The sequence below is a fragment of the Buteo buteo genome, chromosome 23, assembly GCF_964188355.1.
Source record: "Buteo buteo chromosome 23, bButBut1.hap1.1, whole genome shotgun sequence".
NCBI classification, from domain to species: domain Eukaryota; kingdom Metazoa; phylum Chordata; class Aves; order Accipitriformes; family Accipitridae; genus Buteo; species Buteo buteo.
Window position 1 is genome coordinate 21,210,009 of NC_134193.1, and position 20,577 is coordinate 21,230,585.

The 20,577-nt window shown below is 39.7% G+C and overlaps 2 protein-coding genes and 1 long non-coding RNA gene across 3 annotated transcripts in view; 2 read left to right on the forward strand and 1 right to left on the reverse strand.

Annotated features, from left to right (window-relative positions):
• Positions 1 to 654, forward strand: part of GSN (gelsolin) — a 14,145-nt gene extending 13,491 nt beyond the window's left edge. The window contains exon 17 of the mRNA XM_075056078.1: positions 261 to 654. Within this exon, the coding sequence (XP_074912179.1) occupies positions 261 to 430 (170 nt within the window). The 3' untranslated portion in view covers positions 431 to 654. The remainder of the gene's footprint in view (positions 1 to 260) is intronic.
• Positions 595 to 18,024, reverse strand: STOM (stomatin). Its single transcript, XM_075056079.1, has 7 exons — positions 17,406 to 18,024; positions 10,260 to 10,363; positions 9,305 to 9,377; positions 8,339 to 8,421; positions 5,406 to 5,609; positions 4,769 to 4,903; positions 595 to 2,862 (listed from the first exon to the last, which is right to left on the reverse strand). Exons 1-7 carry the CDS (start codon positions 18,007 to 18,009, stop codon positions 2,668 to 2,670), a joined length of 1,398 nt encoding a protein of 465 aa, XP_074912180.1. The 5' UTR covers positions 18,010 to 18,024; the 3' UTR covers positions 595 to 2,667.
• A 9-nt stretch (positions 18,025 to 18,033) lies between these two features.
• LOC142044054 (uncharacterized) overlaps positions 18,034 to 20,577 on the forward strand; it is a 51,747-nt gene continuing 49,203 nt past the window's right edge. The window contains exon 1 of the long non-coding RNA XR_012654190.1: positions 18,034 to 18,294. This is a non-coding gene — a long non-coding RNA (uncharacterized LOC142044054). The remainder of the gene's footprint in view (positions 18,295 to 20,577) is intronic.

Here is a 20,577-nt window from a genome sequence, read left to right on the forward strand (position 1 = left end):
GAACAAGTATCCTTCTGTGGGTAAGCAGGTGTAGCCTGCCGCTGTATTACAGCGTTTTTATAATCCTGATGTCAGTTTTCTACAAACAAGCGCCAGTCTTCTAATAGGTGTAGGTAAAACCATAGAGTGAACGCTTTTGTGGGTTTTTGTTTAAATGGACAATCTGAAATTGTACCTCTAGCATCTGTTTAGCTACAGCTACAACTGTTGCTCCCTAAGACTTGCACTCTCTGAGATGTCTTCTACTTGTGTGTTTTCAGCTAAACGGTACATTGAAACCGATCCGGCCAGCCGAGATAAGAGAACTCCAATCACGGTTGTTAAGCAAGGGCTGGAGCCGCCAACCTTCTCCGGCTGGTTCCTGGGCTGGGATGATGACTACTGGTCTGTCGATCCTCTACAGAGAGCAATGGCAGATGTGGATGTCTGAGTAACAAGTTTTTTCTTTTTTTTAAATGGAGCAAGTTTAGTGCCTTCAATGCCTTCAAGAGCTACTTCCTCCTGCAGGATGCGTGTTAACAAGGCAATGATGTTAATAGCCAATTAGCTGTGCAATAATTACCGAAAACAATCATGACCAGTCACTGACCCTCCTCCTTGCTTTGATTATATTTAATACAATAAAGCTTGTATGGAATACATGAAGAATAGAAATGGTGGGGTTTGTTACAAAAAGATTAAACAGAAGCTGTAGATCCCACATTTGAACTTGCTTGAAACAAATACACCTTAGAAAACGAAACCTTCTTTGTGCCATCTTTTGCACATGCACTTTCTACTAAATGGTTACAGAAATGACTTTTGGGGTTTGGGGATTGTTCTGCTTTCCCCTCACCAGAATTATGAGCATTTAAGATAAATTAACAGTATCCTACTCTTTCAGAAAGTCACTCGTTGGTAAACAGCATGGTTTTTTTATTCAGGATGAAAGCAAAAAGCGTGCTCCTGGTGTCAACAAGAATTCCCAGGGGTGGCCATTTACAGCAGCAGCAGCAGTAGGAGTTACAGATTCACTCATCTTCCCCAAGGATTAACCTCAAGCTGTGCAGTTACTCCATTTCCCACTTCAAGTGCCTGAGCACAGTAATGCTAATTATTACAGCTTTGTTAACCATATTTCTGACCCCTCTCCCACCAAAAAGTTAAGCTCAGCTTACATTAACTGAAGTACTGACAAACGCATGCAGATGGGTATATTGCTTTTATGATGCAGAGGACGAAAAAACATTCACAGCAAACAGGCAGAAAGGAAACAGTGCTGATATTAGCTCAAGCCCTAAGAGCACTTGGGCATCTTCTCCTACAGTGACAAAGGCACAGTGTATCAAGGCACAGGTAGACAGACCTTACCCTTACTAAAATACCTGGGAATACAGAACTGATAGTACCAGAAAAGTGACTAAAAACATGTTAGGAACTTTATGCTGGCCACTGTAAGAAGGGCACTTACATCATTGATCTTGGCTTTTCGTTTTCATTGCCACCTCCCAGTAATTGAAGACCGGATGCCAAAGTCGGCAATGGTGGTAGCCTGAAGAGCCTCTCCCCACCCCCAGACTCTAATTATTCTCATTTTAATCTGTAATTACATCTACTAAACAGGTACAAAATATGAACACAGTTTAACAGGCTTACAGCTCAAGACTACACGAACTGAAGGTTATACGCTTTTGGTATTAAATATAAGCCCTTTGTGTCACAACAAATACAACAGGTCTGCTCAGAAGCAGCATCAACAGGTAAATCACTGGTTTGTTAGAACAGATAGACAAACAGTACAGCATCTTCTGTTAAACATCACCACCCCCTGCCAATTACAGAGGTCTTACTTCCTAGAGAAGCAGGTTTTAGACCTGGATAAAATGCAGGAGTCAGTACTTTGGCTTTTAAAATAATTTTTAAGAGAGACAGATAAAGGCAGACCCAACAACTTTTCAGTGCTTTGAAGAAGCATAAATCTACACAGGCACACCACCCTAACAACAGAACAGCCCATCAGTGAATGCAAGCATGTTGTATCCGTAACTACGGCATGTTTGTGCCATTTCTGTGTGGCAGAACAGAGATGGAAAGTTCCACTAACAACTATTTCTCATGAATGGGGGACTGTTTTAGAGAGCATGAGCCTGATTCTCAGAAGTACCCAGTATAGTATTCTCACTCCTGTTATCAATTTCTGTTACTTTTCCAATCCACATGACAGTAATCCGATGACTTCATCACATAAAGCTATACTCCAAGAGAATATAGTTAGGGCTGTGCTGCTTCCCTTGCAGGGCTACAGACCCATTTATTAAAAGGAATGCTTCTCTTTTCAAATGTTGGATCATCTCACCTTCACCACAAATGGTTTTATATACTATTTGAAAACATGAGGTTACAGATTAAAGGTGTCCCACCCAGGATAGTATGAATACATGCTTCTTTAAGATCACAATCCACTTGTACTCATTTTTGAGAGGTTTTCAATTTCAAATGTTTTGATTGCCCATATTCACAAACATTTATGTATAAAGTTTTATAACACACTTAGTATAACAAAAGAGGTTCCTCAGCAAATCCACTTTGTTAACACTGCCATAAGCTATAATACACAGGGAATTCAGTATTGCAAACATTTGCTGTAGCAAAAACAACCCCACTCCAAACTCTCTCCCCCTACTCTACCTAGCGATTTGCACCTATGATGCCCTGCAGCATATTTATGGGCAATGGGAAGACGATGGTGGAGTTCTTCTCCGCAGCAATGGTGGTCAAAGTCTGCAAATAACGAAGCTGAAGAGCAGCAGGGGACTCAGTAATAACCATGGATGCCTCTTTCAGGGCCCTGGAAGCGTTCATTTCACCCTCAGCTGCAATTACCTGGGGAGGCAAAATGAATGAAATTGAATTCATTCTGGCACAGTAATAAACTAGAAATCTGTAGGATGACTTGAGCCGTAAGTCATAAACCAAAGACACTCACTGCTCATCACTTTGATCAAGTGACCTCCCCTTACCATGTCCTTTCACCGGTTCTGCCTTTTCTCTTGCTCAGACGTAAGCTACTCCTGTTTGCTTCCAAGACCCTGTAGGCCTGTCTTTCTCCCATTCAGTATCAGGATGCCAGATCACAAAAGCTGGCAATGCAATGGGGGCATTTGTGCTATTTTCAAAAACTTTTGTGCTCCTTTCAGCACTGCCTTTCAAAACCAGAAAGCACTCCCCTCACTTATCTGAAAATACTTTTTACTTAAAGCTGTATTTTTTTGTCTCTACAAGGGCCTGACAGGTGAATGGCATGTTTCTTACTGGGGAAATACCTTTTTATTCCCTCATTCTTTTTAATTATGAGCTCAATAGGGACAGATTTGTGGTCATGCACTTCTTTACAAGCAGGGCCCTTCTGCACTGGGACAATATAAATATTTTCTGAATATTTGTAAAGGATGGCTGGATTGCAGGATGCCACAGTTTTAACAGGTAAGTTATTGGTGAGGCAATTTACATGCCTATCAGCACAGGCAAGTGCATATTCCCCTACAGAGTTCTATTGCGAAGGCACAATATTCTTTTAAACTTCAGAATAAATAATAGTAATAATAAAAAATAATCACAAAGTAATTAAGCTTAAAAAAAAAGTAGACATTAATACTTGGAGCACTAATGTAGGCTTAAAGATCTTTTCCTAGGTGCACCACCAACTTCACATTCAATAATTGCTAGCCCTGAAGCGTAATGAAATTCAGTTTACCATTTATTTCCCATTAAAATAAAAAATAAATTTTATAATTAGAACCTGAAGATAGGTTAAAGTTAATGAAACTCGTAATTAAGTGGCAGATATGAAAATCAGTCATATATATGTGCATAAAAATCACTCGTGCGTGTGTGTGTGAGAGATGAACATCTTAAGATTACATTTAATCTTCATGGCTTTAGATGAACTCTAGTAAACCTCCCTTTGCCAAGACAAATTTTTAGTATTTAGAATACAAGTTCCATTTTTCTACTGGTAGGCAGCTCAACAGACCACTACTATCTACCAGAAACCCTCATCTATCAGCACAGTCTACCAAAAAAGTGGTTTTTTTGGACAGCTAGGGTTTTTTGTTCATTTGTTTTTTTAAAAAAAACAGAATCTACAGTTGCATCTATGGAGGTCAAAATAAGTTTTCCAGGTGGCATTAACAAACCACCAGAGGAGACAAATTGCAGGACACAGAACATTAAGGGAGAAAGCTAACTTTCCTAGTCCTAGAAAAAGGACAGCTCTGACTGCCCCTGAGGATTTTTACTCCAAACTTCAATATTTAGTATCACCTTCTCCCACCTCAGAAGGGAATAAGACATCATGACCAAAATGATCACTGGTCAGCTTAAGGGTGACAAAACTTAAGTATTACAGCCATTTTATTTCTCATATGAAGTAACAGACAGAAAACAAAGGACTTGCCTAAAATCAGGGCTAGTCAGGAAAAGTCTGGAAGTTTGGCTTCTAATTCACTGCAGGCTCCATCTAATAACCTCAAAATTGTTCCATTTATGATTTGTTCTTGGAGTGTGGAAAAAAATAGAGATTCTGCATTTTTGAAGGAAATCTCACTTGCATGAACCACAATGAAATAGAGCAAGTACCCAGACACAAATCCACAAAAATCCTGCCCTGCACTCCTATTTGCTACAACACAATCTGGCTGAGAATCTTCATCCTCTACATCACCACAATGAATTATTCATGAAGAAAAAAACCCTAAATAAATCCAGACCCACACGTTGATGTTACTACCTTAGCTCTCGCCTCCCGGGCAGCTTCTGCTTCTGCAGCCATTGCTCTTTGCAGCTGGACAGGTAATTTCACATCCTTGATCTCCACACGTTCCACCTTAATGCCCCAATCATCCGTTGCCTCATCAAGCGTGGCCTATATAAGGCAGGACAATTAAGTTAAGCCATCTACCTGGCTGCAAACGAATGTCCAAATTTGAAGAATGACCAACAAACCAAATGAATTATCTTACAATTCTTGGACTTTAAGGGCTTTTGTTTTTATATTATGATTTGATAATTATAAAAGCATAACTGTTGTAAACTAACAAAAACCCCCAGAGCTTGATTAATATATTGAAGGAATTCCGCAGCATAACTTCCTTCAACAGCGGAGTATTGACATAATGATCCAGGGAAGCCCTCCTCTCCTGTATCCCTCATTCCCACTTGCTAGCCCCACCAGTCCATTATTGCTTTAGTCACTCATTTTTATTATACAGAATGGCATCCCAATAGCTCTTGATTGGGTTTTACCTAAAGCTCCAAATCACAACTTGGCTTATCACTTCAAAAGTAAAATAAATCCTGACCTGTAAGTTATCTATGGGATTGCTGCTTAACTGATTGATGGATTGCTCAGGTAAAGTTGCTCATACCTGCATGCTGTGTGCAATTTCTTCACGATCAGAGAGAATCTGAGAAAGGTTTTTGGTCCCCAGAACATTCCTCAAAGTAGTCTGTGCTAAAAGACGGGTGGCTGAGTCAGCATTTGTGATATTTGCTACAGCAAGGGTGGCATTCTGAACTCTGTAATAAACCACTCCGTCTACATTAACTGTCACAGAGTCCTTGGTCAAGATCTAAAAAGCAATGGGGAAAGCATATAATAATTAAGCATGTATTTATTGAATATAATGATAATTCTCTATTTGTTTTACTCGACAAACTCCTGTTTTTTCCCAGGATAAAGCAACTATCTTGAAAACAAAAGGTCTTATACACATATGCTGCATGTGAACATGTCTATGTTCAGATGCACAAACCTTCCAGTATAGCTCTGCGAAGCTAAGACTAAATACAGGATTAGAACACTTCCCATTGAAAAATAAATTCTGTTAGCTTTGCCATAATGTTATTTCTAACTCAGTTCTTCAAATTCACTGTATCCCATGTTACTCTACCAAGCAGATCCCTGAAGAGGCCGAAGTCTGCTCATAACCAGGCAAGTCCCGCTGCTGTATTTTGGTGAGGCTTCTAGTAACAGATGTGTAAGAGGCAGATTGACCACACAGAAATGCAAGAGGTATGCATGATGAAGGACCAGGGTAACAGGAAAGGCTCCAAGACGTTAGCACTCAAAGTTATTTTGTTTAAATGCAGAGATAGGAGTATTGGACCACTACATTCAAAATGGGTTAAAGCACTCCAGTTAAGAGCACACACTGGAAACATTTATGAGAGGCTCATTTGATGTTTCTGTACAGAGAAAAAAGGTTAATAATGAGTATAATTGCAAATTTAGGACACATTAGATTTTCACTTGTATTTAACTTCAGTCACAAAACTACTGATTTAGCAAGACAACTCTGCAGGTATGTCAGTTCACAAAACAAGGGCAAAACATGCAACCTATTTAAAAAAGCAGGCTAGGGAAGAGGCAGTGTATTTCAGCTGCACAGTCAAAGAAACATCATAAATGAGATTTTCCCATACTGCAGGTGTGACTGTAGCTGAAGGCAGTTCTCAATTACTGCTTATTCTATAACATAAGAATGGCCAATGCCAGAAAGTCTAGCACAGCAGTGGCTGTGTAAGTTACTTTACAGGAATGCAGAAACTTCGTAAAAAAGGATGTCAGTGTATAATGAAGCTTAGAGAAACAGCCGTACCCATGAGACATTTTAGAAAAGACTGGAAGGTTTCACTGAAGTATGTCTAGCTACTGACAAAATTGGTTTTGCCCATCCCAATGGCCAGCTGCATGGGTGTCAGCCTTACTTCAACATTTAATTAGAAATATTTCTGTTATTATCTGGCAGTTCATTGTCCTTCTTGGAGGTACTTGTGATTGAAATGCCACCTTGTGCTACTAAAAGAGTATGTGGTGATTTCTTGACAAGTTGCACAGGAAATCCAATTTGTGAACATTCTCAGAGCTAGATTCAGGTGATTTACTGAATTTAACACTTGTATGTTAAGCAAAAGATGTACTTGCAAAGATAAAGACAGATGCTCCTAAAGGTTTAGAAGAGAAAGAAGCATTAATATTAATTATATTTTAAAGTTAAGTTAAAAAGAGGTTGAAATATGCTGCACGACCATGGGATGAGGTGTCCTAATTCCATGTTAGACAATTACTATTATGTTATTCAACAAGAGAGGGACATGTGAGTTACCTGACCCTCAAGACTTACCTGCCGTGTCCTTCCCCAAACTACCATTTTAGCAGGCTTTTCATAATAGCATAAGATAGACAAAGAATAAGTAGCATGCACAGAAATCATGTTGTACGAATAAAAATGTATTTCTGCTGTTACCCACTGAAAACAAACGAACCTAAATCCATAAGCATAATTTAATCAAGCCAAAAGAAAAACTGTAGAACTGATGGCTTCACTAATGGCACATCAGCAGCTGCAAGCTCATTTGCCTGCCAGTGATTAGGTTTCTACCAATTACCCTTTACAGTGTACCATGACAGTTGCCATTTGTCTAAATCTACAACTAATGATGAGCAATAAACCGACTAGCAAATATGACAGGAAACAGATGCACCAGACAGGTTGCATCAGGCATTTTTGTCTTGCAAAATACATGAGACATGAGGGATACAGTTATAATCATCAACATACAATTGTTCACTAACTTATTTTTAGACGGCTAGTTGTTTTTCATTCTTTTGTTATCCATTGAGTTGGCATCACTGAGTTCAGCTAGCTTAATGCTGTAGAGAGATTCTGCTAAAAAATTAAGATGTCCAAGGAAAAACAGACTAGAAATAAAAGTAATTTTTCTGTTCTTTAGGACCTTCAAACTGAAAGACATCAGATGACATTAGGTGCAGTACATCTTTGTAATGTTCCTGCGCATAGCAGGACATCGAAGCAACACGTACGCAAAACACCACGTGAGTGGACCATTACCCAGAGTTGCTATTAATAGCATTTGATGTATATAATAATTTCATCCCATTATTTTAGCTACTTTCTACATCTAGATGCAAAACTAAACTGGCATAGGAAAGATCACTGCTGCTTCTGGGAATCTTCCAGATTTCACAGAAACAATTAGAGATGTTGCATGAAGTCCAGCAGTCTTCATTCCAAACCCCTCCCATTCTAGCTCTTAGACAGTATTAAGTTATCTTATTTGTTCCTTAGAGGACAGCATAATTTGTTTTCTTTCAGGGATCTTCTCTTATAGAATGGTATTACTAAAGGATGTATGTATTCTTCACAATACATTGAACCTGCACAAGAAATCTATATTAAAACTACATGCTACCCAATACTCAGAGGGGGAAAGGAAAAAGAAAGTGCAAAAAATTCTGCATACACTTCAGCAGATACAAAGGCAAGTGCAAACTCACCTCTTGGGGAGGAATATCAAAAGAGATGGTCCTCATATCAACTTTGATGAAGCTGTCTGTGCAGGGCAGGACAAAAAACAAACCTGTACAAAAAAATCCATTCAAGAAGATGTGAAAATGGGTCATTAAAAAAAGATGAAACTTGCTACTGAAATAAGCTTAAGCCTAACCACTGTAGCTATATAGCCTTCTTTGTACCGAGCTCAGCAGCATGTTCATTAGTGGCCTTCAAACCAGGCTAAGATTTTCAAAAAAGTATGCTGAGAAACTTCAATTTATTCAGGTCTAACTTGTTTAGAACTCTTTAACATTTGGAAAAAAAACCAGAACTCTTAACAGCTACTTCTGAAAATCTGTCCCACATAGTTACTGGTGGGGCCTAATTCTGGTAAGTAGAAACTATCAACCTCCTTTTGTTCTGGTGGATTACTGTAATTCTTCAACTTTACAGCAATGTGGAAGTATTGCAAAACCCCGATGAAAATGCAGGAAGAAGCTATTGCCCCTCTCTGTCACTCTGAGCAGCAGGAGCAACAGCTGAAAATAACATTCTTTCAGATCTCATCAGAATTTCTACTATACACAGGAAACTTTTCAAAACTATCAAATAATTTAATTGCTTCTATTTCTTTTGAAGAACATCGAGGCTTTCAGACCATTCAGGTTTTAACTGACATATTAAACTTCTTTTTTAAAATAGCACATTTGATGCCATTATTCCTCCCCTTACATTCTGTGGTTTTGATTCTACCTGAAGACCACGCATCAACTAAGGAGATCTGGGTAACGCAAACAGATAATTAGTTTACTATCTTCTCCATGTAAAATAACACATCCTCTCACTGGAAGTTACAAAATTCTTGAGAAATCCATTTGCCAATCTAATGCAATGCCTCTAGACAGCTATTATTTTGCTGATGACTTAATTAGAACAAATATTAAGTAAGAACGCTCTCCAGGACATACCTGGTCCCTTTGCTCCTCCTTTTAAGATGCGTCCAAGTCTGAATATGATGGCTCTCTCGTATTCCTTTATAATCTGCAATAAATAGTTGGATGTCATGCAAGGGTTTCCCGAAACCATGTAATGGATTCCAAACTATATATACAGTAGTCTAAGACCGTCTGGAGTCTCAGATGTAACATACATTTCTATACTGGCTGCTTTGGAGAATTTTAGCCTAAACTTTATTGTCAAAAAGCAAACAGCAGAAAGAACAATCAGGATGATATTCCACAAGAAATATTCTTCAGACTGTGGTACCATCTATCAACAGCAGAAGCAAGAGCACGTCATCTGGGCAGGACCAAGCACTAGAAGTAGCCATCAGGAATATCCTAGCAACAACAAAACAAAGTGCAGTAGATGTGACCCAGCAGAGATTTTCCCAGCTCTAATTCTGATGCTGTATATTAGCCAAAACAAAGTAGGAGTTATTTCCTCCAGTCTGGAAACTGAAAACATCAAGCTCGAAGTGATCACAGATGATACAGTCTCTATGAATCTGTCACATACAGCCACATATATGCACATACTTATATATTTAGGTTTACGTACTTCATATTTACACAACTATATATATAGGGAGAGAACTCCTTAGAAAAAAATAAATTAAAATCAGTCCTCCAAGAGTAATTGTGTGTTCTTGCAATTATTCTGATTTTCCAAACTAGCTTATATACTAATGACAACTGGGCAGATGTAGTAAAGATGTCAATGCAAAACCCATTTTGACTAAATACTGTAATAGCACTGAAGATTAATGCACTGAAATATTGGGGTCTGCTATAGTTCAAGAAAGAATAGCGTTAGATTAATTTGTGTTTAAAACAAATACATAAAATAGAGAACAATAATAACCACCAGGAAGCATCTGCATTGCTTAAAGTTTTAATCCAACTTAGCAGTGAACAATTTTACCTTTATGCACATCCAGATTGATACAGGAAATGTAATAACGGTGAAAAAAAGTGAAGTGATCACCAGGATCCATCCACACAAACCAAGGCCAGTATCAGTCTCATCTGCAAGAAAAGAGCAGAAATTTTCAGATTTTTAAAACCAAGACTGCCTGTAAAAGGAAGTGCCTACAATATTTATGTTAAATATTCCTTGAGATAAGCCACTGTTAGCACTACTCCTCTGGCCAAACTCATTATGTTTGGATCAGAAGTCAAATTAAAAGCCAAATTCTAGAGACTAGTGAAAATGAAAGCAGAAGTTGCACAAGATAGCTGAGGGCAGAATGTGGTCCAAGTAACATTTATGTATAGACTCTCAAATGCCTCCCTCTTCCCCAGTTTTCTCTAGCAGAATGACCAATAGGCAGCAGTAGAAATCCTGTTCTTTTATTGTCTAAGGAAGTCAGAGCAACACTTGCTTAATGAGTGAAATGCAAATATCCCCATAGCCTATCCATTCTGGTGACAGGACATTTAGAATTTGGTTTATGTTCCAGTTGTCATAGGTGCAGATCTAAGATGACAATTGTCAGAACTGTTTTATCTAGGAAGTAGGATAAGGTGAGGTACGGGATTAGCTGGACATGAAAGAAAGTCTCTACAAAGCATTTCTTGGCCAAAGACTCCTTATGCTTAGGAAATGAATATGACAGTTCTCTGTCATGAAATGACACCAACTGAAGGTATTTCCAGAATCAGCAAACAACAAGAGCTAGTGGTTTCAAATATTACACAGCTAAAAAAAGCAGTGTGCCATGACGAAATGCAGACATGCTGGGAAGCATTCAGAAAGCTATAGGAAGTTTCTTATCCTGCCAGCTAAGACTCCTAACAGGCTGCCAGGAGCCCACTGCCAACTGGGGATATCCCAGGGTGAAACCAAGAACTCAGAGCTATTGCGTTCCTACTGTGGAGATACTGAAATTCATCCTTCTCACTCCATCCTTTAAAAAGCCAAAAGTACGAAGTGCTAAGAAGCACCACAAAGCTTAGAAAAAAAACACAATTCTCACATTCAGATGAACGAATATTGCTTCAGGACCACACTTCCTGATTTTGCTGAACTGTAAATACCCCCTTTCAGTGCTGCAAATACGCAAACATTATGATAAACTTGATAAATGCGACAAATACTTAAAGGACTGGAGTCTTGTTATCTAATAGACTGCATTCAGCACCTTGCTTAGAAAGAAATTGCAATAAAGAATCTGGAAGTTTTAGTTTAGTTCTACCTGGAATTATATAATGAATTGTCTTCTGTATTCACCAAACAAAACTACAATTCAATTTGTACAACAAAACTGGCCAGTTAGAAATAAGACTCTGAGTCTCCACCCTAACCAGTTATTTTAAGTAGAACCCATTTTATTATAAAGCAAAATCTTGATTTTGAAAAATATCCATTGAATTTAACAACCAGGTACATGACTAAGCATTTTGTAGTGCCTGCAACTGAACTCGGCATTAGCAGCATATGCCTTGGATAAAGCGAGAAGTGAGACAGATCAGTCACTAGATATTGCTAACCTTGCAAGTGAGTAATAGCAAATAATAGTATATTCTTTGCAAATTTAGATCTGCAATATTTGACTAAAGTCATAGAAGTCAGCAAAATAACTGGGAACCAATACTGAAGTTTCCAGTCCTCTTTTTCACTGATTGTGGGTCTTAAAGGTACTCCTAGCCTTTCAAGTAAAATGGAATATGGAGGTGGTGGAGAATAACCAGTTTGTCTCACACAGTATCTTGAACTTTATGAAGTTACTCAAAGCTTCTGAAGCCAGCTGGCTATCTTACCTATAATTCGTATCCCTGTCACACGCCAGTATAATAACCCTCAAGGACGGGCCATATCATGCGTCATTTTAAAGTTCCTCTATGGAAAGTTACCTAAACATATTCCCCCACAGGTTTGTTATTACATAGTGGAAATACCAGATTAAAGGAGTAACTTCCAGGCCTTCTATGAAAGTCAAGGAAATGCATTACCTATGCATATCGGTATTAAGCAGTTGTCAGCATTAAGCAACATCTGTAAACTCATTAGTGAAGGGAACATTACCTTTCATTTCGCAACAAGGTATTAGTCAACCTAAAACCATAAAAAGTATTCACAATCTACACTGACAGGGAGGAAAAGTCTCCCCCTCTCTTTTACTTAATAACTATTACAAACCTAAAGGAGCTGAGGATCCTGCTTCAGTTCTACTCTACAGTTTAACATCAAGTCTTCACCACCAACCACCTACCTGCACTTACCAGAACTACAGCATAGAAAAAAAATTATCCATTTCCTTCCCTATTGAACATGAAGGTAGAAGTCACAACTCAAATAATGTAAAATTTCAAGATTGAGTAAGCGCACGCTTTATTTAGCAACAATTGTTGTCCCATCATGTGGTATATTTCACAGTACAAAAAGCAAGAGAGATGCTGTCTTGTGAAAAACTATATGAAATACAAGAAACATGCTTGGCATCTGTGGAATGAGCTTTCTTATTGCGATTTTTGAACATCTCATTCGTGGGACTTGGATAACTTCATCAATGGGCCATTCTTGCCAGATTTCTCAGTCAGGCTCATTGATACTGGATTCTAAATAGCAGCTAGTTCAACAGTACTGAAATGAGACCAACAGAGATGGTGCAGGTGTAATTCGCAGCCTCAGATGCACCTCTCACCGATGATGCATATCCCTGCCCAACCAACATGCCAAAAAAAGAAAGATTTTACACCATACTGGGTGCTGGCTACAGCAGACCACCTCCCAGCCCTCTTTCACCCATCCCATGTGAACCTTTTAACAGAGACAAACATATCTTTGTTTTTGGCAGGCAGTGTCAAAGGACAGCTCAAAGAGATATTCTTTTCACTAAGTCCCCACAAAACAACTAGAGAACTACTGAAAACAGACTTCCAGCATATTTTGTGATCCAGGGGCAAAGCAAGAATAGAAAGTTTGTCTTTTATTTCTTAGCTGCATCTGTAGCATTCAAGATTAGCTAAAGAGAACTAGAGTAAGAAATAAGGAAAAATGGTTTTGTAGCAAGAGCTCTGCCTGGGAACTCGAGAAGTGGGTTTTGCTTCTCCCTAAGCCAGACTCCCCATGTGTCATTTCTGATACCATTATATAATTAAACTCGTAAGGAAAAATGCAATTTACTCCTCCCAAAGAAAAAACAACAAACCCAAAACCTTGCTCATACAACAGATGCATGATCATTAACAGTAATTGCTGGGGATATATATTTAAATATTAATATACTGTAATGTATGCAGCTGCTGAAAAAGCAATGCAAAAAACAATGTAATGGCTTCAAAAACCAGACACCACCAAAACTCAGATTATGTTCAAAACATACAAAGTACACTGCATTTTCTCCACTGCTATTGTGGTTGGGAGCTGTCCCTCATTTTAAAGGCACTATGACTTGCAGAGACAAGGCCTAGAAAATCATGAAAGAAAAAGACAAATGATCATATTACAGCTGTTACTATTAATCATAGAACTGTTATTAATCACAGGAATAATTTGTATTAAGAAATAATATTCTTTAATGATGAGCACATCAACTCTGTTTCAACTATTCTCTGCTGGCTGTGAGAAGATGCTCAAAGTCCCACTTACACGAGAACAAGCCCAACTCCACCATCTCTAACCATTCCACTGGAATTTTCTTCTAAGTTAAGAAACAGACAAGCCCACAACTTGAATTTATAGCAGGCCATTGGTGTGCAAATCAAGGCAACCAATTAAAAATGCAAAAATACCTGAGCAACTGTGCAACTTGAAGGCTTCTGCACTGCAGCACAATCGCTTCTTTAGCAGTCCTGCTTAACTTTTCATCTGACCTTTAATATTTTTAAATGCATATATATATTTAAAAAGAACAATCCCTTCATATTTCCTAGTTTATTTCCTTTCCCTGTAGGAAGACAATGTTTGTTTCATTACAAGATGGACCTCCACCCATCTTGTTCCTCCATCAACTCAGTCATCCTCTATGGCACTGACTGCCATAGGCTCACACAGTAATGTCAGATACATCATGACTTTGGATCATTTCACGTTAACAAAGAGAATCCCTTCAGCTCTGGAGATCCAGCATTCACATAATTTTCTAACAACTAGACTAAAAAGAATGGGGAAAACACACCCTAGAACTCATGTAATTAATTAAAAGTCAAACTACTTACAAAATATGGGTGCTACAGATTCACCAAATGCTACCATTAACATTCGAAGTCCATGTTTCAGAAATGGTACATTCTTTTAGATATGCATACATATTTTTTTCCCTTCCTTAAAAGGTTTTAAAGCTTCAAGTTTATTTCAAATAGAGTTTAGGGAATTGCAAATTATGATATCTTTCCAAGGGATTAAACATAGAAATACCAGGTATCAGCTAGGCCTCTGATTAAAAGCAAAACCTGGTTCTAATCTCAAGCAATTAATAACCATCACCTTTTCTCTTAGAAACTGTATAGTTTCTTTTGAGCTAACAGATATATGCAACTAGCTGTTGGAATAATATGCTAAAGGCAGCATATGTGGAACAAAATTAAAAATTTTCCATTACAGTGGGAGATGTTAAATTTGCAAAGGAATTATCAATTCCAGTCTAAAAAAGTACATTTGAACTAGCCATACCAATACTGGAATATGAGCTATAAAAACCAGAAAGCTGAAAAATAAATCAGTTACTTGAAAATAAGTCATATTAGTATTCTAATATTTTATTAAATACAAATGTTTAATAAATTCTCTTTGCAACTTCAGCTATCATGAATAGCTATGACTTAAAAGCAACTATTGACATAAAAGAGTTGCAAGACTTAATTAAAAGTCAGTCTGAAGCAGTTCTCCATGCTGCAGATGCTGATGAGGCACCAACAGCAGAAAGTCCATTTCTTTTTAAACTTGCAGTAGCTCTAGCTACTCAACTTCAGTCCTCTCTTGCTTGATCTTCTAAAGCACCGAACTGTCATATACCCACACAGCTTCAGTTCAAACACTTGCAATATTCTTGCTCTCTTATTATCAAGGTATTAAAAACTCTCACCTGGAATTTAATCAGAGGAATCTTATTTGTGGATAGTCTGCAATAGATTATGTACATCTTCAAGAAATAAACCACAAGGAGAAAGAATATTAAAAAAAAAAAAAAATTGAATCAGCCTTCAATCCCTTAAGGCTGACTGGAACAATTACCATTACTTTAGCATGAAATTATCACTTGGATTGTCAAACAGAATTAACAATTTATAATAAACACTTAGTGCTGGAGGCTGAGATGAAAGTGGAAGTTCTCATTACTGCTTGAGGTGCGGCATATACTTCACTTGTGATTTATTTTCTTCTGCAAAGACAAAGACTACACAATGTGAACAAGCACATCACTACTGTCAAACAGCAAGAATGTGCCAGACGCCTAGGTATGAGGAGAGGAAGGGACCTTCGCCCACAACCGTGCAAGCAACCCACCAGATTTAAAACAAAATGCATATGGGAGATCAACTGGACTGAATACAAGGCAAGCAATACTAGATAGAGATCTCCACTTCCATGTTGCTTGGTCAAATCCAGGATAGTCTGAGAATGACCGAAGGGTGTTACTCTACTGTTTGTTAATTAGCAAGCGATCAGGAATAATAAGGAATACTACCTTCAAAGAGAACTAAATGTCTTTTCAGGTGCTTCTCAAAGCATTTCACATGAGAAATAGCCAAAATCATTACATCTAATAACCAAAATTTTGTATAATGCCATTTACTCTATAGATACTTTATTATGACAAAAATAATTGGTAGCCAGCTTTAGCCTCCAAAACAACACATCACACAGTAACTACAGAAGAAACAACCTTGGTAGCATGGAAAGTGAAAGGTTTGCCGATTCCCAGACAAGGTTAGCATCAGAGTGACCACTGTTAGGTATTAATAACTAACATACTTACAGAATGAAATGTAGATCCTCTCCAAGGATACAAGAACTAGCATGTGCCATTAGGCATGGGGCCCAAATAGATCTACAGTTATTTATACAACTCAGATTACCCAGCCAAAGCCTTCACATATAAACTGATCTTATAAATACACTTCCTTCTCCAGTTGCAAATGACAAAAACGTAAAATAAATCATGACTTTTCCGCAGTCTGTTTCTGAACAACGGAAGTAACAAGAAAACACTCCAGCTTCCAGTGACAGAACCTGTTAAGTCGTGTTATTTTAGTGCATCGTCTCCAAAACTTTCTGACCCAGGTTACACTCACACCTACTAACCGAAAGGCCCAAACTCCACTAGAGTAATGATACCAAGAAGTAAAAATTAACTACAGCTTCCTTGCCCCGCTTGAGGAAACACAACTGACTTTTATCACTCCCTCCAGTCACAGCTATCCCACATGTTGCTCAAGTGAAAAGCACTAGCGGTGTAAACAGCCAAATTCTTTTTGCTCTCATTTACTGGCGCAGTGCCTCGGGGATCACTTCTGTTGCCTCTGCTCTTAATTATTTGTTTAGCTTTCCCCTTAGCGATCCGAGCTCCCTAACAAGAAAACGAAACGCACAACCCGAGTTTCGCGAGCGGGGCCAACTCTCGGCGATACTCCTCTCCTTCCCGTGGGCGATTTCCACAGAGACCCGAAGCCGGGAACTGCGGCACTGCTGGGCAAAGCCAACCGCGGGGCTCCGGTCCCGCCACCCGACCGTTAGCCGGGGAAGCCGCGGAGGGGCCGCCCGCCGGGACCCGGCCTGCGCTGAGGGGGCCCGGGGCGGGGGGGGGGGGCGGTCGGTCTCGGCAATGGCCGCGGAACTGCTGGGGGCTGAGGAAGGCGGGAGGCTGCCCGGGAGGCGAGATAGAACCGCTCCTCGCCTTTTTTTTTTTTTTCCCGCGGGATTAATTTTGGGGAAGGATCGGCAAACTTTCCTCAGCGACTAAATAAAATAATAATTAAAACCGACAAAAAGAACCACCCCCCCAACAAAACCGGAGAGCGACAGGAAAGCGCCCCGGGGCTCGGAGCCCGCGGAGAGCGACCGGCTGAGGGTCCCGTGCCCCCGCTGCCCCTTGAGGACAGCCCCTCTCCCCCCTGCCGCGGTTACCTTGCGCCCGGCGGGCTTTAGGCGCCATCCCCGCTTCGTGGTCTGCCATGGCCGCTGCCGCCGTCCCCTCAGAGCTGCCCGCGCCGCGCCCCGGCTGCCCCGCGCTCCCGCCCCGCCCTGCCCCGCGAGGCGAGGGTGGAGCCGCGGCGGTTGCGCGTTGCGTGGCCGCCCCCCCCCGTTCCCCCCCCCCCTCGCTCCTCTCCCGCCCGCCACCTGAGGAGACGAGGCGGCCAGAGGGGATGCGGAGGGGGCGGCCGCGGAGGCGGTCAGCCGCCCTGTCGGGACGGGCAGCAGCTGGAAAGCGGTGCCTGGAGCGCGGGCGGGAGGAGGGGAGCGGGAACAGGAGTGTGAGGAAGGAGGGAATGGCGAGGGAACGAGAGCAGAGCGGGCCGGGCGGGCAGCGGAACGCCTGAGGTGAGCAGGTCCCCGTCAGCCCCTCGTGTAGGGAGCGGTAAGGGGAGTTCGAGCTGCGCCCTGGCCTCACGCGTGGTTTAACGTAGGGATGAAAGTTGATGGGTTTTAAGGGCTGAGGTATGGTCTCACGTGAAAGAGTGAGTAAGGAGCAGCTTTTAAACGGGTAAGATTTACCTTTTAACCACTCCATTTGAGGAGTAATATGCTAATGCACACCATATTTCTTTCTGTGATCGTGCTGAAGCATGTGTCCAAAACGGGTAGGGAATTAAAACAATCCTGAAGAGAAAAAACCTGCTTTTCAAAGATCCCCCTCAAGTTTTATGTATTACTGCTTTTCTTCCTGACCTGTTGCAGGACACCCATGGAGAGTTTGGACCTTTCATCCATTTTTGAAGACACCAAAGTTGTGATCTCTGCTGCTTTTCTGCAAGCTTCATCCCACAGAGACAAGGATACAGTCATTACATACCAGGTGTCATAAAGATTGTCACATTTGAAAAAAGTTCCAATGTTGAGTTCTTATTAGGCTGAATTAGGAGGACTATACATGATTCACAGCTATTCCTTAAACTTTATTAATGTATGGGATATTGGTGATTAACGGGCAGGGAGAGGCATGTACAAACCTGTATCTATCATATTGCATTGCTGTACTGATAGTCTGTAATTGCTAGCTTCTTTGTAAAATGCGTTGCAACCTATGAACAAAGAATGGTATTAGACTACTAGAACACACAGAGATTTAAGTGTTGATATTATTCTGTGGTTAGACTCCTCCTTGGAGGCAGCATGAATTTTGCTTTCCGCTATGTACCAGGGGAGCGAAGTTTCTGGTTAGGCAGCTTGATTGATTGAGAAGAATGTATGAGTGGAGTGCTGAATGCTGAAATGTAGTCCTGTTTCTTGAAGTCTCCAACTGATATGAACAGCATTGGTGAAAGACCACTTTCTCCCAGTGAGAGTAAGATCCCTAATGAACAGTCTTTCTATTGCTGGCATGAACTCCTACTACCACACTTTTGCTAGCTGATTTCAGAATGATCCGGATTAGCAGTATATGAGACTAATGACTAAGTCTGTCTCAAGATCCCTGAGTGCTTACAACCTTTTAAAATTCCATTCTGTCCTTTATCTTTACTTACATGCTTGTGAACAGTTACTATTAATGCATTTATCAGTGCTGACACCTGCTGTTATGATATTAGTAATTCCTCAATATTTTGTTTCGTTCTATTGTCTACAATTTTGTGTGAGTTTACCTATACTCTTGCAAAATTAATCTAAACAACTTTGTAGGCTATGTCTTTCTTTATCTGTTGAGTAGGTACAGTGGATAAACCACTAGGATGAAAGTGGTTCTGCCAGCAGCAGTTTTACTGACCTGTTAAAATGTCTAACCATGAGCACTGCAGTTGCAAGCTAATGTTTAAGGTAATTTCACTGACACACTTCTCTGAAATTCATCATGTCTCTTTCCATTTCCCTACCATGCAAACCATCCATAAGAAAGATGGAATAAAATGCTAAAATGTCCAAAACTGCTGTGTATATTTAACATGTAGGACTGTTCTTTGAAATATGTAAAAGGAAGAGAGAACCTCTGAGCTGTCCAAATGAGAACCGATAAAGAATCATTCTTATGTAGGCTCAAGTTGTCATCTCCATACAGCTGTCAAATACCATGAAGCAGCTTGCAATGTGATTTAATATTTGACCATGAGTAGTAAATATCTTGATGTTATAGTTAAATGAAAATTAATGGGTGTCTCGTTGTGTGAAAACAGTTCAGTCCTCATCCAAAGAAACCAGATCCAAGGACAACAATATCACCTAGTTCTTTGCCTTGTTACTTGGAAAATGAATTACTAAGTACCTTGTGGAATACAGTCTTTTAATTGTTAGTATCTAAGGAAAAATTTGCGATGTTTCTTTTATAGAAACGATTGAAAAGTCATCAGCGCAAAAATTTTGATGACTATCAATCTGGACTTTTTGGATCCTGTTCCTCATATTGTAGAGGTTCTTTCTGTATCATGTAAAAATGTGGTTAAAATTTTTCATTAAAAAAAATCTCATAAAATAGTATATAAGATGGCATGTATGTTAACAGCAGAGCTGAGCCACATTTTCTTGTCTTCCTTTTTAAAACAAAAGCAATGCATTTAGAATAAGCATCTAAGAAGTGGGAGAAAAAGAGTCTATCACCCAGTTACCATAAACATAACAAAGATATGTATGTATTCCCATCCTTTAATGGAAGAAGTCAAGGGATGGAGACAATTATATATGAAAGCAGCATCACATTTAACTCTCCATGGGAGCACCTTCTAGGGATATCAATATATGAAGTAATCAGATGCATAATATTGTTCAGGCAGGGGATGCTGTGATGCAGACAGGTGGCTGGTCAGAGCACATGTTGCACAACTTTGATCAGAATACATTTACAGTAGAATGGAACATAACACAATAGAATACAGGGTATTGAAGCTCGTAATATTATAAGGAAGTTGAGAGTGTCTGCAGTTTTATTTTTCTTTTTTGCTGACCTTAGGGTCTTCTGGCAAATAGACTGCTTAGAGTGTCTCAACAATGATTAAGAAGGATGTGCTTGAAATGAGAGGAACAGGTTCTGTGAAAACAGAGTAGATAAGCTATGATGAACCCTTGTCACCCATAGCAAATCTGGGACTAGAAAAATCTGAGCTGGTGCCAATGATAAGTGCTTTTAAAATTAATATGAATTGAGCATTTA

Bases quoted from the DNA above. Each gene is read 5' to 3' on its own strand.
- STOM (XM_075056079.1), bottom strand. From the start codon at position 18,009: ATGGAGTGGTTAAAAGGTAAATCTTACCCGTTTAAAAGCTGCTCCTTA. The intron at 9,378-10,259 runs GTAAAATTGTTC...TATTTATTGCAG, and splicing joins CAATCTGGATGTGCATAAAG to ATTATAAAGGAATACGAGAG. The intron at 8,422-9,304 runs GTATGTCCTGGA...TTTTTTGTACAG, and splicing joins AGGAGGAGCAAAGGGACCAG to GTTTGTTTTTTGTCCTGCCC.